General features: G+C 42.2%; 1 protein-coding gene across 5 annotated transcripts in view; it reads right to left on the bottom strand.

The window, feature by feature from the left end:
• NCOA7 (nuclear receptor coactivator 7) overlaps positions 1 to 18,137 on the bottom strand; it is a 934,107-nt gene that overhangs the window by 356,455 nt on the left and 559,515 nt on the right. For all 5 annotated transcript variants that reach the window (XM_069234813.1, XM_069234809.1, XM_069234810.1 and 2 more), the window contains one exon: positions 5,269 to 5,379. In XM_069234813.1, the coding sequence (XP_069090914.1) occupies positions 5,269 to 5,379 (111 nt within the window). The remainder of the gene's footprint in view (positions 1 to 5,268; positions 5,380 to 18,137) is intronic.

Below are 18,137 nucleotides of genomic sequence, written 5' to 3'. Positions count from 1 at the left end.
TTCGTACCACCTCTGGGGGGTGGAGGGTGTGGGGGGAGGACTCGGGTGGGTAGTGGGGGGTGGGGGAGACCCCTATCTGTGCCAGGGAAGGAATTCCCTGGCCCCGATAGTGCCTACCGCCATGGTTCGCACGGCGGTTCCCGCCCGCAAGAAACCGCGGCGGTAGGCAGGGTCATAATACCCTTGGCGGTCTTGGGACGACCGCCGGGCCGGAGTGCGCAAACTCTAGCCCGGCGGTCATGACCGCCGTGGCGGTCGGAGTGGAGAAGTGGCGGTCGGTCGCGGCGGGGACCGCCGCGGTCAGAATGCCATTTTTAATACCGCCGGTCTGTTCGCGGTCCGACCGCCGTCTCTCCGCCGACCGCCAGGGTCAGAATGAGGGCCTGAGTCTTTATACACAAATATCCCACAAGATGAAGCTCTGGAAATTATGAGAAGTTGTCTAGAAAACAGGGAATTACCATATAAAGTTCCATCTAATTTTATTTTAGATCTAGCAAAACTATGCCTCAATTTTTTTTCTCCGCATTTGGGAACGAGATGTATCTACAAATTAAAGGTGAAGTGATGGGCTGCAGCTCTGCCCCAGAAATTGCGAACTTGGTGATGGATAGTTTTGAAAGAAAATGGATCTACCATAGAAATAATCTTTTAATTACAAAAATAAAAAGATGGTTGCAATACATTGATGATATCTTTATGATATGGGAAGGTGATGTAGAGTCCTTGTGTAGATTTCATGAATGGATAAATCATTGTACCTTAGATCTAAATTTTACGATGACATGAGACCCAAGGCGGATCAACTTCCTTGACTTATGGATTGAGTCCAGAGAAGGCCAAATTGGGGTTAACCTGTATAAGAAACCCACACACTGAAACACATTATTACACTATGCTAGCTATCACCCACGTAACCTGAAATACAATTTACTATATGGTCAGATCCTTAGGATTCGCAGGAACTGTACCAATAAGGAAGATTACTTTGAGAATGCAGACAATTTGGACACTAGATTGTTAGCAAGAGAATATCCTAAACAAAATTGTGAAAGGAGCACTCAAAATGGCATGGCATACCCCTGAGAGAATGTTTACTTACTCCAAGACAAAAAGAACAGGTAGTTCCATTGACTTGTGTCTTGATATACCACCCAAAAGTCAATAAGGTTAATTCCATCATAGCAATAAATTGGAAAATGTTATATCCACTGGGGATACCAAAAGCCCTTTTTTCATTTAAAAGAGGACAGAATATAATGGATGTGTTGGTACATTCTTCCTCCCAGATAGAAAAAAAGAGACCAAATGATCTAAGAGGCATGTTAGAGTTACCACCATTGATTGGACACTTTACACGTAATAATTGCATAGCTTGTAAATATACTGAGAACCCCAAAAACATAGAAATGATTGGGAAAATACACCAACAATTACGTTTTTCTAATTTTAACACAAAAAAATGTAATTTATTGTGTTAAGTGTCCTTGCCAACTAATATATATAGGACAGACAGTCCAACCGGCAAAAGTGAGGATTTTACAACATATGTCAAGGATTAGATGTAAGGTACGAGGGGCCCCCATGGTGGAACAATACATAGAAAAAAAACATAAAGACAAGGACATATGGTGGTCAGTATTATATGTACTGGGAAAAACACAAAGTACAAATAAGGGTACACTAGCCAAAATGGCGGCCAGATTCATTGAAAAATATGCTACAGCGAGATCTGGGCTTAATGATCTTAATGTGATGTGTGCTCTCATTGGCAAAAAATGATAAGTATGTATGGTTCCTGAAGGTAACAGGTGAAGAGCTTTCTTAATGGAGAACGATTATTGTTATGATAATTGACATAGAATTGGAGAAATTGCAAAATAAGCTTAGAGTAGAATGAACTTCTTTTCCCTGGTGTTTCTGTTTTATAAGGAATCTTTAAGTGAAAGTTTTTTTTCGTAGCAAAAACTAGCCTGTAGGAAGGACAAGATAACTGAAAAAACTGAAAAATAAAGGCAAATGGATATCCGAGATGAGTGATATGGTTTATGCAATTTGACAATAATTACGATGGACTAAACACATATATACATAAAAAAAGCTGTAGAGAGCAAGACTGTTTTAAAGACAAACAATAGATATTAAAAAGATATGCGGAAGCCCTTGCTACATTTCGACTAATAATAGAAGTCGCTCACAAGTGCAGCATGATGTACATAATCAGTGTAGCCCTTTAAAGATGGCCGCTCCAAAAACCGTAGCGGGCCTATGTAAGAGGAAGAGGAGGAGCGCGCCCCTCCTTAACTAAGGAATAGGTTAGAATCCTGAAGCATGTACGGTACACCAACACGCTGATGGTGTTGTAGCGCGTCTACGCTAAGCGGACGGGATCAAAAATTTGGCCCGATAACGGAAGAAAATGTAAGTACAGACATAGTTAATAGTGTCCGGTAAGGTTAAATACAAAGATAGAGTACTTATGATATATCTTTATTTGTATGTCTAGTGAATGTCAAAACATTTGGTGACAAACAAAACAAATAAAGTCAACAACAGGAGCAACAAAAAGAATTGCAATATCAAACAGTTTATCGTAAAAAAAAAAAAAAAAAAAAAAAAAAAGGTCCGCGAGAAAATGATGTTTACGAAATAAAGGCTATACACATAATTCTCACAAATATGGTTTTAGTATGAGAGTAAATAATAGTAAGGCACTTGGAGCACCAAGGCATGTTCACAAAGGGTGATTAAATAGTGAGAATGAGAATTCTATCTTATTAACAAAATGGAAAGATATAATTTAAAGATACTTCAGAAAGTAACCTCACAGGGAGTTGTTGTTTGGGCTGACATGGTGATTTTGGCGAACAGAGTCCTTATGGATTCTGGTGGCACGGTCAGCTATGGCTATATATAAACAGCATGAGTATGTTAAATTTGTGTAATATTGTATATATAGGCACCTTTTCCCACGTCCTGAGGAGGCCCAAATCTGTAAGGCTGAAGCAAGTCGACCACAATAAGAAGCATCATCAAGTTAATTATAAAACAAAAAGGAAGAATATGAGGGTACCAGACAATTAACAACAGGAAGTAATATCCTACTAAAGTTGGTACTAAAAATAAGGACTACCTCTTTCCAAAGACTGCTCATCTGAAGAAAGGGCTTAGCAGCGGATTTGATTATGAACTGTAAATGGAAAAGTGCGGTGCAACAACTTGTTTTTTAATGATTTCACTAACTATATGTTGTAGTATATGTATATAAGTGTTTTGTTATGGTGTGTAAAATAAGGGTAGTGGTTGTATTTTTCATGTTGGGAGTGATACAGAAAGAAACATCTAAGTAAAAGGAAAGTAAAAATTGAAATGAAGTAAAACCACATCCAACGGTTAATTAATATTTTCATTGAAGAGATAAAAAGGGCATTTATACCCTCTGTATAAACCTATTTATTGTATTTCAAAGTTTAATTTGGCCAGCTGCAGCCTGAACTCCCTCAGCTTTTTTGTCTTATAGGTACCCTGGGAACAGACCGTACAAAGACATATTGCTCCCTTTCCTGGCATGGGATTCCAGCTTCTGGGACAGAGTTGTACTCCTCTCCTCTGAGTGCTGCAGCTCAGGACATGGACTTGGGTCCTCCTCCTGCTCCTTCATAACCACCAAAAGCAGTCAGGCTTAACCTTGAAAGCAATGTGTAAGGTTATTAATGCAGCCCTCAAATAATAGTAATAATAAGGCTAAAACAAACCACCAGAAAAAACAATACTAAGATAGAAACAGAGTAAAAGTTAAAGTATTTGACATCAAAATTACAAAAATCCAATCAGTAGAACCGCAATTATGATTTTTAATTTAAAAAAAAACTTTACATGGAAAAATAGTGCCTAAAACATCAAAGCGCCAAGTGCAGACATCTAGTCGCGCAAGACTGGGGCAAAGTTTAACGTTTTGGCGGACCCTGATGGAGCACTGTCTGGATACACAAAGTGGACTGGGCTTGGCCTCTGCTTACCTTTGGACTTAGAAGAATTTTTGAAGAAAAATGTCCGATATCCTATGGAGGTCGTAAGAAGGCAGACAGGATATCAGTCACATTTGTGACAGAATATTCCCTCCGCCAAGATTTAAATCAGGCCGTTAGTCTCTTTTTCAGAATTTTAAAATATCCAGAGGGACAATGCTGCACTCTGTAGCTGACATGGGCTCTATGGGGCCGGATACACCTTCTGTGAGGAGCAGCTGAACAGGATTTGCTGCTGCGGAGAAGAACGTAGCAGGACCTGCCAGAAAGTCTGGCTGACCGGTGATGCACCTTGGGCGGATCGGTGAGCACGTAGGACTTGTCTCCTCTTGGTTTTCAAGTCCGAGGTTTTGGATTTGGGCTTCCTGGGCCCCTTTTGCACCACTTCCAAGAGTCCAGGGTGGGATGAGCATCACATGCATGTTAAGGACTCACTCGTGCAAGGGCCAGGTGTAGGTTCTGACCCTGAGGCTCTGAACAGGAGGCCAGTCAACTAACCCTTGGAGTCACTCAAGTTGTCCTGGGCTAACGCAAAAGAAAAAGCAGCAGGGCAGTCCTTTTGGAGAAGCAGGGAAGTCCCTTCAAGTACACCAAAGGTTGACAGGCACGAGGGCAGTCCAATGAGAGAAGAAACTTCTGGAGTTTTCCTTCCACAGATGGTTCTGGAATTTCGTTTCGGACTGCCCTCGTCCAAGGATGCCTGGGGTGACAAAGGGCTAGTGTGAAGATCTTTGTGTATGTGCTGAGACTGCTCCTTTGAGACTTAAGTGGGGCTGTGCACAGCTCCACCTCTCCCATGCTGTCAGGACAGACGGTCCTGCCAACATCTAGTCCTGCTTTGTGTGCTGGCCTGGGAGGAACACCCAAAGGCAACTACACCTAGTCTTGAGACCCAGAGCACAGAGTGCAGGCACCGAAATATTAGGACAGGAAAATGCCAGCTTCATAAAAGTAGCATTTTCAGAATTTTGACTTACAATACAACTGTATCATTAAAGAGGACTTTAAATGACACTATGTAAATGAGACCACATCAAGCCGGTTCAGAAAGCTTTCCATTGGTTACCAGTTGAAACCAGGATGAAATGTAAGGCCTGTGGATGGCACAGAATTAGTCTGGCTTGGTGCACACAGTAAAATGGGGGTGAAGGATTGGGGAAAGTGGCCTGAACGGTGTTAGCGTAAAAGGTAGTCGAAACTAACATGTCACAAAACAAAGAAGCAAATAAGGCATACTCACTGGAAGTTTATCATATTCTGCATCAGATGATGAAGCAGAAAGAACACCGCCAGCAGTGGGAACGGGCGTAGAAGCCACAGAACAAGGGTGAGTCGCGGGCACATAAAGAACCTGTATGAAGAAAAAACATTATATAAACGATAGTGTGAAAAACTAGTTGCAGCAGGCAGCCAATTGTTTAAGGAAGAATGGATTCCAGTTATTCGCTACGATTTACAGGGCAAGGGAAAATTAAACTGCTCTTGCTAATCAACCCTGAAACCATCTTGGAAGAGAAACACTGAACCAGTTAATGGAAAGGCATGTTTTTTTTCTATTTCATTAAAGCAAACTCTTTGCTGTAAGTGGCTTCACATATAGATAGATCCTCTCTTAATTGTTTATATTATTTTAAATCTTAGCCTTCAATAGATAAATGACGAACTGGGCTATACATTCAGACTGGCAATAATGCCATACATTAATTCCAACACATACAAACGAAACACATACATTTCATATCATAAAAATACTTTAATGAAGATGGAAAATGACAAGAAGACCGCCTCCTTGTATCATAATACTGCTAGTCATAATATATGTATCTAACTTGATAAAATCAATTTAATGTCATGCTTAAGGACAACTGGTAACCCCTACTGGAAATACTCAAAGAAGCAAATTCATGACTTCGTCATGGTTCAGGTCTACTGCGTGAGTAGATGTTCAATTGTTTGTGAAAAATATTAACCTAGATTTTGTTGAAAGTTGATGAGTATTCTCCAGTCGCACGGTGCAGAAGGGGTGGGGCGGCTAGCGGAGGGTGGGTCTGGGGGGCGTCAATAAACATTAATTTAATAAAAAAAATAAAGAAAACTCTTACCTTAACTCGCAGCTGCGTCGCTCCGTTCCTCCGTTGCAGACACAGGCTCCCAGCCTGCCCTGCAGCCAATTCTGACGCTGGGAGCGCCCAGCCAGGGTGCTCCCAGGCTGACTGGGAGCCTGTGCATGCTCTCTCCAGCCCGGCAACTCTGTTGCTGGGCTGGAGAGAGCCTACTGCGCATGTGTGTTTGGCTGGCCCGAGACGACCAGCCAAACATACATGCTCAGTGAGGGGGAGGGCTGTCACTGCTGGTCACCCCGCAACCCCACCCCTTTAGAAGAAGACAATAATAAACAAAAGTTTATTATAGTTTTCTTTTGAAGGTTTTACAGCTGCCGCTGCTGGTGGTGGTGGAGGGTGGGGGAAACGGTCCCCTGCAGTAACAGAGCAGCCGCCCCTGGTATTCTGACAATTTATTTATGTCTTCCTGGGAATGTAGAGAGAATTAACATTTCGGCTTAGCAATGCAATTGCCCATTTTCCAGACATGACTCACCACTGTATTGCAAGGACTGCAATGAGAAAGTAGGTAGGAGTACTATAGATGTTGAAAATGCTTCATATCAAATAGGGTATAATTTTATATCGTATCTACACATCAGCTGCCACTTTTAGAGTGTAATCTAAAAATAAGGCCAGAATTCTACAAAGGAGCACTGCAGTTACACTTGTCAAGCGCTGGGTTTATTTGCATCATTTATAGTTTTAAATATGTGATGCAATGGTTGGTAACCCGGATTAGGTTCTACTGCATAGCTTGCACACATTCTGTACATCCTATATTCATTAGGCCTGCAGAATACAGGTCTTACGTATATGCGGCTCTCTCACCTGATATCATCTACAGCAGCAGTTTTAAAGCTAAACTATATCATGAGAAATAATGGTGCCCTTTCCTACAACAGACTGGAGTACAGTCAGGTGCTGCCACCTGGCTGTCGGTGGTGGTAGGTTTCAGTGTTTGTTCTGGAGGTATGTTTGCAAACGTAAGACAATGCTACATGAAAACTTGCTCACTAGAAGTTAAAACTTCGCACCTGTTTCTTAGGGAAGAGCCATTTGATAGCTACCGACAAAAGCCAGAGAATGATATTAGCTTGTCTTTGATTAATTCCCTTATAATTTGTAATGGGACACAAAACACCACCGCAATAAATACAAACTTAAACAAGAGGTCAAAACCATCAGTCTTCATTAGTTCACCACAGAACGACCTTGGAATCAGGCAGTGTCTCACAATTTGACCTTCATAAACAACAGGAGAATGAATCGTGTAATATTCACTCGGGTAAAACGTAAGCTCTTTGTTGTTTCTAATTTCACCCCACGCACGTTTTCCAAACTTTCTTTACGTTTTTGTGAAAATGGAGGAAGTATGTAAATTGATTGCTCCTGGTCTCCTTTCTTTGTATCATTCATTGCACGAACACACCTCAAATCAAGTACTTGGATGCATTTATGCTAATATCGGACAAACATTTTCTTACCATCTGGGCCCCTAAATGATTAAACTCCGTGCGGGGAGGGTTATAAATGGGAGAAACTGTAGTAAGGCTCCCTGTCAGGTATTTTACCGGAATAACCTTTAGGCCCCGTCTGTTGACGTGATGACCAGAAGTCAGGGCAGGAGGTATACTAGATGCAAGGATATTGCTGGGAAGGTCAATGGTTGTTGTGCTAGAGGGCCTCTGAGTCGCTTTATAAAGCTGCACATTTTTACTGACAACGTTAGGTTTCCCTCCAGTGAACTTCACAATCTTTGAGCCCACTAGAGTTGCTTCACCTCCCAGCAGAATTTTCTCTTCACCACGGTGTAGTGCTTTCCTCTTATCTAGTTTCTAAGCACTAACATAACACAACAGAAATGCACTTCTGAGGTCAAAGAAGACTTTTATTGTTGTTAATTCTTCCCCAACCACAATATTTATGAATGACGAATTAGTAGCTTTCAAGTCCGCGTTAATCAAACAAAATATATCAGTTTGCAATATACACAGCAGGTTATATTTATAAGATATTGAATGCAAAGCAAAACAAATACTTCACCGTGTGGGAAACTATCTACAGCTTCATCTTTCTAAGGTCTGCAAGCTGATGACCCCTGTCAGCCGCGAGAAAGAGATTCATCTACCCACACGGGATTGCTGCCAGCTGGCGCCAAGCTCCAGCACGAGGTCCGGCAGATTCGAATCTGACTCTCTGCAGCCTGTTACATTCGTTACAAAGGTGTGCCCCCTCCTCTCAGACCTGGGAAACTGAGCAAGCCTTTTGGAGACTGGCCAGGTCTCCAAGACTACTCCTGTTCCCAAGCTCAAGCGAAGAAAAATAACACCCATGTACTCTCTCTTATCAGGTCTAGTCTACTGTGAGAACAAAACATCTTGGTTCTCTGGTGCAAAAACACAGCTTGGAAAAATACAGCTTGGATTCTCAACTGCAATGTCTAACTCCACGTTAAAGGCAATAGGCAGCTAACCTAAGTATCAAATGCAATGTCTAGTGTCATGTCAAAGCCAATAAGCATCTAAGCTGAATACAAAATGCAATGTCTTATATCATGTCAAAGCCCATAGGCAGCTGAGCTGAATATAAAATGCAATGTATAATATCATGTCAAAGCCAATAGGCAGTTAAGCTGAATACAAAATGCAATATATAATATCATGTCAAAGCCCATAGGCAGAATATCTAATAGCATGTCAAAGTCAATAGGCAGCTAAATTGAATACATCATGTCAAAGCCAATAGGAATGCAATGTCAAAGCCAATAGGCGGCTAGACTGGATACAGCATGTCAAAGCCAATAGGCAGAATACAGAATGTAATGGCTAATGCAATGTCAAAGCCCATAGGCGGCTCAACTGAATACAGAAAGTAATGGCTAATGCCATGTCAAAGCCAATAGGCAGAATACAGAATGTAATGACTAATGCAATGTCAAAGCCCATAGGCGGCTAAACTGAACAAAACATACAATGTGCTACTGGTGAACATTGAGCAACTAATATGCGCAGTGGTGAAACACAAAGTCATTGGTCAAAACAAACTCCATCAAATGGCAGTACACACGGTCACTAGAATGTTACCCCTTTGGCTGCCAATAGTGGGCCCCAATTTAAATTAAACAGTTGTCTTAACTTGCAGTTTTACAGACAATGTAGTTTTATGCTGCAATTAGACCACAGTTATGTAGGTGCCCACACCAGAAGGCGTGCAACAGCTAGAGATGCGGGCACCATGATGGGTAATGGATCACTACTTTAACTGCCCATTGCAAAGAGCACAAACGTAGATGCAACTTTTACTAGTCTTGGTTGAATGTTCTCACAATACCACCTAGAAGACTTTTGGTAGTCCTGTTTAGCTGCACACCCAGCTGGTGAATCAGCTGTGGTGATCTAAAAGCTACATATTGTGTGAATACTCGTTTTGTCTGCGTCATAGTTGTTGGGTAAAGGCACACTTATGAAACTGCTTTTACTGCAGCAGAAGAGTCAAACCACTGAGGGATCCAGTTTTCAAGTCACAGCCAAAGACGCGTAAACTACAGTGCTAGTTATATCAAAGCTTCCCTCCCGCAGGGGAACGTTCTGTCTGGCGCACAGTTCACCAGTGGCTAGCTTTGCTTACACACATTGTAGAAATAAGATCTGTTCTGTACCACAAACGCCAGAGCATCTACAAATGACCCATCACAGATGAAGATGGAACATATCACTTTAAGGATCATATCACAGTTGCATACAAGTTTTGAATAAAGTCTCTAATTAAGGGCCCTATTTGAGATGCCCGTCAATATACTCTTGTTCTTTGATGTTCTAGATCTCACAGGACACTCTTCACTTTGTATGCATTAAATGAACCACCACATCACTTGTTTTCTAGCCTGTAAGAGCTCCGACTGATCAGTTTCACTACCCTTTAAGAAATGCATGCCAAATGGAGCAACCCCCCTTATCCAACCTGAACGCAACAGTACTGCTGGCCCGGAAATGCCACTCAGCACTTTGTTATGTATTTGTATTGTTTATAATGTGGAATGTAGGGCGTGGGGAGGTAGAACGGTGGAATGTGGAACGGGGAGGACGTAGGCTCGCAGATCGGTGGTTGGCTGGCAGCGAGAAGGACGCGCTGTGGGTGGCTCCTGTTTTATCTCACATTAAACCTGTTTACTTACCGAATCCGCTCCGTCTGCATTCCTGAGTTACAACATAATTTTGGCGACGAGTTACTGGAGCCACCTCGGAACCTACGCGGAATCACCGAGTCATTCCTATTTCAAGGGTGAAGTTGTTTCCTTCACGAGTGTGTATCCTGCTTTCGTGGTTCATGGAGGACCATTTTCTTCAGGGTGATATTTCATTAATTTTTTTCTAACTCGGAAGTTATGCACGCCTAGCAACCGGCAAGTTTGAGAACGCATTGAAGCGTAGAGCGCGTGAATAGAGGAGGTGCGCGCGTCTGTATCCAAGCAAACATTGCGCCTAGCAACCGGCTAGCTTGAGCACGCACTGAAGTGCAGAGCGCATGAACAGAGGAGGTGCGCGCGTCTGTATCCAGGCAACCACTATGTTGTTACGAAAGAGTTTGGGCACGTCCGTCTACGTCGAAATTTGACAAGTTTGTTACTTTCTTTCAAAGCAACCGCTGTGTTTACATGAAACTGTTTTAGTTTACTGACGTGCGTCTATCCACGTGTTGTTTTTTTAAAGGCAGCAGCAGTGTTTACGTGGATCTATTTTGTTTTTTTATTTTAGCTTGGGAACACGTATTTTTATGCTTGACCATAGGATTTTTGGTTATAAATCTGGGCCATATCACGGACTATTATTTATACTGAAACTGCATTTTGCAGTTTTGATCCTTCTTAGTGATCAAGTTAGGCTCTTGGTCTCTTGGTGTTTGGTTTCGAATTCACAGTCAAAATTAATCTACGTACTGCAAAATGCAATCTGTTTCTGCTCCCCCGCCTTTCTTAGAAACCCCTAGAGAACCACCTGTGCTATGGTCTCAATGGTTCGACGCTTTCGAGACTTATTTGGGTGCGATTGGAGCATCACGTTTTAGATCGGAAAGAATTTTTTTTTTGTTATTACACTCTCTGGGTTTTGAAGGACGTGAAATTCTTAAACATCTCCCAGATATTGAAATTCAGGATAATGATGAGTTGGATGAATACCAAGAAACTGTTAAAAAGTTGGCTCTGAGATTTGAGCCAGTTACAAAATGAATCCATTGATGAATTTGTCAGTGCACTTCGGAAGCTGTGTGCACAATGCCAGTTTAGCACTTTCCGTGATCAACTGATAAGAGACCAGATGATTGGACATTGTTTTGACAAACATATTCAGCAAACACTTCTCACTATGGGGGACCCTTCACTTGAAGATGTTATCAAGCAAGCTAAAAGCATAGAAATGGCTCAGGCATCACTTAAGGAACTTGCAATTCAACGCAAGGAAGAAGAAAAAACATTTATTAACGTTGTCTCTTCACGCAAAGAACAGAAATCTATGAACAGTTTTTTTTTTTTTTTAAACAAACAAATATTTGCTTTAGATGTGGTAACTTACCACATGCGAAAGACTCTAAAGGATTCCCTGCTATGAATGTGGTGTGCCATAAGTGTGGCCGGTTAGGTCACTATGCTAAAGTTTGTCAGAGTAATGTGAGTAAGAATGTCAAAGTTAACAGTGTGTGTGATCCTCCTGTGGTAAATGATTTGGAAAGTCAGTTCCGTGATATGATTGTTGTGGTCACGGATGACAAGGTTGTTTCGGGTATTCCGGAAGAGTGTATTGACCCCTATGTAGACATTAACGTGGGTGGCAAGATTCTTCATTTACTTGTTGATTCCGGTGCACGTATCACTATGGTGACATCGGGTTTGTTTAAGAAAACTTGGGGTTCCAGAGCATTACTTCCTCCTGACAGAGCTCCTGTCTCCTATGAAGGAAGGAAGATCGAACTTGAAGGGTTCATTGAGGATTTTTTGGAGTTCAAAGGGCGCAGAATCTGGGGAAAGGTGTATGTGGCAGTAAAGGGTCTTAACATATTAGGATGGTACCACCAAGGCCTCTTTGGTATGGTACTGAGGCCAGGTACCGCTGAACAAGTCATGGTTGTTAAAGATTGTGGTGGTTTAAATTTGCAGTCTTTACATGAGTTTTTCCCTGGTGTGTTTGAGAAAAAAACTGGGGTGCATTAAGGGGTTCAAACATAAAATCAGAATCAAACAGGGCGCCATTCCCATTAAGCACAAATTGAGAGAGATCCCCTTCAGCCTGAGAGAAGATCTTAAATTAGAGTTAGAAAAGTTACAATCAGCAGGAGTAATTGAAGCGGTTGAGTCTAGTTTGTGGTTATCTCCCATTGTAGTTGCTCGCAAGCGCAGTGGTTAAATGCGCCTTTGCGTTGACTTGAGGAGTTTGAACAAGGAGATATGGGTCGACTCTTTTCCGCTTCCCAGAATAAATGATCTGTTGGGTAAACTCAATGGTGCTGAATGGTTCTCCAAAATTGACTTGGCTTCGGCATACCACCAAGTTGTTCTTGAAGAAGATTCCAAACATTGTACAGCTTTTAACACACCCTTTGGTACTTTTCAGTTTCGAAGAATGCCTTTTGGCCTTGCATCAGCAGCATCTGTTTTCCAGCGCAATATGTCACATCTTTTGAGGGATATTGATGGAGTAATAGTGTTCCAGGATGATGTACTTGTTTTTGCTAAACATTTAACTGAAAGTGTTTGAGGAGAGCGGGGTTGTGGTGAAGGATCAAAAGTGTGAATTCTGGAAGAGGGAGATTGAATTTTTGGGACATGTTGTGTCGTCTGAGGGGGTCAAACCAAGACCTGGTCTTGTTGATGCTGTCAGGAACTGTCCTCCTCCTAAAAATAAGGATGAACTACGCTCTTTCATGGGTTTGTGTGAATTCTATTCCAGGTTTATTCCTAATTAAGCTTCTAAGATGAAGTGCTTGTCTAATATGATGAAGAAGAGTGTGGCGTTTTCTTGGAACAAAAATTGCCAAGACACATTCGATTTGGCGAAAATTGAAATGACCAATGCTAGAGCGCTACGCCCTTATGATCCCCAGTTAGTATGTAAGATAATGGTTGATGCCAGCAAATATGGTTTGGGTGCTGTTCTCGTCCAAGATTCTAAGCAAGGAGAAGTGACAGTTAGTTATGCTTCTAGAGTGTTGAGAGAGGCAGAGTTGAATTACTCCGTCATTGAAAAGGAGTTGTTGGCGTGTGTCTGGGCAAGTGAAAAATTCAGGAGCTATGTTTGGGGCAGGAGGTTTGTGATTGTAACCGATCACAAGCCCCTGCTTTATATTCTCAGTGGAGACAAAAACTAATTATACCACTCCGCGTATTGCTCGTCTTACTACTAAGTTGCTGCAATATGATATTGAGGTTAAGTTTTTACCGGGTAAACTTAATGTAAGAGCGGATTTTCTCTCTAGGTTTCCCATAGAGGACTCGGATGAATGTGATTCGGAAGATGATAGAGAAGATTGTTTTGTAGCTAGTGTGGATCTTCCTGTGTTCAAGGCTTTTAGCAAAATGGATTGGGAGACAGCAGTACATGAGGATCCCATTTTAGTTCAGGTAAAGGATTTTGTGACCAATGGTTGGCCGAAAGAGAAAAGTGTTCCTTTACCTCTTCAACCATTTTGTAAAGTTGCTGATGAGATTTCTTTTGAAGACCAGATAATTTTGAGGGGGGAGAGATGTATTCCACCTTTTGGTATTCGTTCAGGTTTGATTAATTCAGCACACAAAGGTCATTTTGGGGCGACTATGACAAAAAGGAGATTAAGAGAGAGTTATTGGTGGCCATCTATGGACAAAGATGTGGATGCTGTTATTAGAGGGTGTGCAATTTGTAATTCTGCTGAGAAGGGTCTCAAGGTGTGTACGCCACCGTTGCATCCTATACAAGTTCCGGATAGACCTTGGTCGAATCTTGGGATTGACATGATTGGGCCTTTTAATTTTCTTCCTCATAACTTGCGTTATGCTTTTGTTCTCATGGCCTATCACAGCAGATGGCCAGAGGTTTATTTTTTGTGCCACCCCGTCAGCATCTAAGGCAGTTAATTTTCTTAAAGACGTTTTTAGGCGTGAGGGTTTCCCCAACACCATCATTTCTGACAATGGAGTACAATTAGTTAATTCTGAGATGGAATTCTTTTTACAGCAATCAAACATTAGACATCTAAAAAGCTTGTTATATCATCCCCAAACTAATGGTTTGGTCGAAAGAATGAATAGAGTTGTTGGGGACTGCATAAAATGGGCCAGACACAATAATTATGACATACAAGAGGCGGTCAGCACCATGCTATGGGTCTATCGTTCCACACCTCATTCTCTGACAAAGGTGTCTCCATTTGAAGCGTTGAGAGGTCGCAAACCCACTTCCACTTTATTTCCTTCATGGTTAGCAAGTTCATTGAAAAATAAAGGAATGAGAGTAATGGATGGAGGGGTCAGCTGGGAAAAGGTGGAGTCTGGACAACAGCGCATGAAGAATAGATACGATGCGGTCAAAGCTACTAAGTTGCGTGTGTTCTGTCCTGGTGACTTGGTGCGTATAAAAAAAAGTTTATTTGTGAAGAAAGGTGATACTGGGTTCAGTAATCCAGTTAGGGTGAGAAAGGTGTATGGGAGTGCGGTCATGGTTGATGGTGGACAGTGGTGGAATGTGTCGAAGATTGTTAAGGTGTCGGAGGACCGATCTCCAGGTCCCATTGATCTTAGTGGTTGTAGGGAGGTTTGTAATAGTGGAAAGTCGAGGGTGCAGGTCCAGAGTTCGTATGAGTCCAATGGTCAGAGTTCAGCTACGAATTCTTCAGAAAGGTCTCTGCGTAGATCTTCCAGGGAAAAGTTTTTACCATGGAAATTGAGGTCTGATGTGTCTTAATCTTTAGTTAGATTTTTCCCCTATTATTGAATATGTATCTTTTTGTTTTTTGTGTTTTGTTTTGTTTGTGTTTTAAAAGGGAGAGATGCTATGTTATGTATTTGTATTGTTTATAATGTGGAATGTAGGGCGCGGGGAGGTAGAACGGTGGAATGTGGAATGGGGAGGACGTAGGCTCGCAGATAGGCGGTTGGCTGGCGGCGAGAAGGACGCGCTGTGGGTGGCTCCTGTTTTATCTCACATTAAACCTGTTTACTTACCGAATCCGCTCCCTCTGCATTCCTGAGTTACAACACACTTGTTGGTGTGTAGACAACGCAACTAGCACTCTCGGTAATCTGTGTGCTCTGGGCCATAAAACCATCCTGAGTAACAGAAGATACACAAAGGGGTGCTAGACAAATCAACATAACTACCCTAAACTATAATCCACAACAACATTCTCATCCATTGAGCGCATCACAGCCCCATACACCATCAAGCCCAAGAACCATCTCATTGCAATACTAGTTGTCTACTGCCCCCTCCATCACCTTACCCTAGGCATAACCCCACAATTCCGGATGAAATTTACTCTTCTTGTGTAGAAGAAATCAAACAATGTTCATCAAGAGTGACCTTTCCTTATAAGCTTAACATTCAGAAGGCAAACCTGTTATTGACCGTTGTGGAAACATGCATGCCCACAGCTTCAACTAGGGACAGGAGCCCCGTACATGCAGCTGTGCGCACTTAACCTCCTTCTTTAAAACCAGCATTACATCTGGAACTTGGCTTTGCAATCCCTCTTTTGGCCTCTCTAGCCTAACCTCCAGACCATTCACTTGCATCACTAAGGCCAAACCCCCTTATTGTCACCTTGCACTTCAAAAACATCTGCAAAGAGGTGTTGGGTTCACCGTAAAGTGCTGTCATAATGAAATAACAGACTCCAAAATGTTACTCTACAATCTATATATTAGCATAGCTTTCATCATTCTAGTTCTGGTAAACCCAGAAAATGCATGGTGTCCCTAAAATTCACTAAGTTTGTGACTGTGGAATTTTCTGAGGAGGACTGCGCCGAATAAAATATGGAATGACAGATTGCCTAGTTCAAAACTCACAGCAAGCATACAAGACAAGCCGCGGCGGCGGCTACCCTTTGAAAGTGGTGGAGCGAGTTAAGTGCCCCACCGCTTCACCAAAAAATATAAATAAATAAAACACCCCCTCCCTCCAAAACCCCAAAGTAAACCACGCCCTCCCACCAAAAGCCCAAAGAACACCATAACAATAACTATAAAAGAAACACAACCACTACACTTATGTGCATTACACATATACATGCATTACACACACACACGTGCATTACACATTCAAAATAAGAATAAATCTAGGTGGGACTATGGCAATGCCTTGTCTTTGGGCCTCCCTGAATATCTGTCCAATAAATTGTAGGTGGCCCAAAACACAGCAGCTCACACTCTCTTGGCCTTGCGGCTGAGAGCGCATGTTTCCCCATATCTCAGAGCATTTCATTGGCTCCCTGTAAAAAAAGAGGATCTTATTCAAGACTCGTGTTTGGTCCACAGATCCCTTCATCAGTCTGGTGCAGGGTACTTCAGGTCTAGGATTAGTTTATATGTTCCTTCTAGGTGCCTGTGCTTGGCTAGTGCCTTTTTGGCCACAATCCCCAGGATCAGGCATTCTAGAGCTGGTGGCAGGTCCTTCTTTCTGGGCCTGTAGCCTGGAATAACCTCCCTTTGAAGATGCAGGCCATCTCCCCTCCACTAAGTTCAAACAGAAGCTAAAATGTGCCTTTTTATTCAGTTTTAACTTTTTTTGCCATACTGGACAGTTCAATTGAGGAAACTTCTCAGAGTGGCAGTTCACTATATGAGTGCCTTTTCATTTCATTTCAAAGACTGTTATATAACGCAAACTTGGCCCGAAGGTATTGGAGCCCTTTAGATGAGCATCAGTTACATTATGCGAGGACAGTCATTTTAGGCTTATTTTTAAGGCACAGGGCGATTTAGTGATTTGCCCAGAATCACATGAACTTGAACCAATGCCACGTCTTGAACCTGGTTCTCCAGTTTCAAAGTTGGTAGCTCTAGTCGTAATGCCACATCCTCTCCCTTCAGTGCACTGGCACAGATCGATTAGCCTGCCTGGAATCTTTGTTTTTTTCTTAGGGCCAAAAAATACGTGATTCATCCTGTAAATCTGTGTGTAAACAGAAGGGCAGCGATGACGAAGTGCAGAATAGTCAACTATTTCATGATCGCCAATAGTAACAAAAATCCTCATAGTTTGACATTTTATCGAATTACATTTTTTGTTACAGTGTAGAAAGAAACGCAATGAAGTTAAAAACACACAAATAACCGGCCCAGCAGCAACACAGCATCATTTCCCACTACCAAAGTACTTCATCTAAAACATGTATGACCTGACCCATCGCGCTGCTTATGTTTTATGTGGGCTTTAGATGTAAATTGTTTATAAAGCATAGGCCGTAACCCAATTCAGTCGGGGAGATGCAGTGGAGGTGGTCAGAGGGAGCAAGCAGCGACAGTCGGGAGAGGAGGGGAATGGAGAAAGCAATAAAAAAATGCAGACAGGGTGGGAGGGTTGGGTATAGAGAGCCTGCAAAATGATGCACTCAGAGTGTGCTGCAGTTCAAGAAAAAAAAAAGAAAAAAGGGAAAAAATAAAAAAGTACCTCTGCAGCCACAGACCGAAAGCAGTACTTGGTCCAAGCTCCACAGCATGGACACACGGAGCCCAGGAAGGAAGCTGGAGGCGAGGAGGAGGCACTGTCCAATAAGAAGCATGAAAACTAAATCAAAGTGGAAGCCAGCCAGTGGTAAATGAAGGAAAATAATGAGCAGGTTCTAAGCCCCTTCTAAGCTTGTTTTCAGCAGAGCAATAGCTTTCGCTGATAGCGCATGCGCTCAAGGTGAAACCTGAAAAAAAGCCACGCCATGAAAGCATTAACAGCAGAAGAACAGGTTGGCATGGAATTCGACAGGAATCCATGACTCCTCTGCATGAAACCTATCCCCTCAAAAGGTCATAAACCCTCTT

Source organism: Pleurodeles waltl, chromosome 5 (genome assembly GCF_031143425.1).
Source record: "Pleurodeles waltl isolate 20211129_DDA chromosome 5, aPleWal1.hap1.20221129, whole genome shotgun sequence".
NCBI classification, from domain to species: Eukaryota; Metazoa; Chordata; class Amphibia; order Caudata; family Salamandridae; genus Pleurodeles; species Pleurodeles waltl.
Note: the sequence above shows the minus strand (reverse complement) of the source record. Positions and strands in the feature narration are given on the sequence as shown.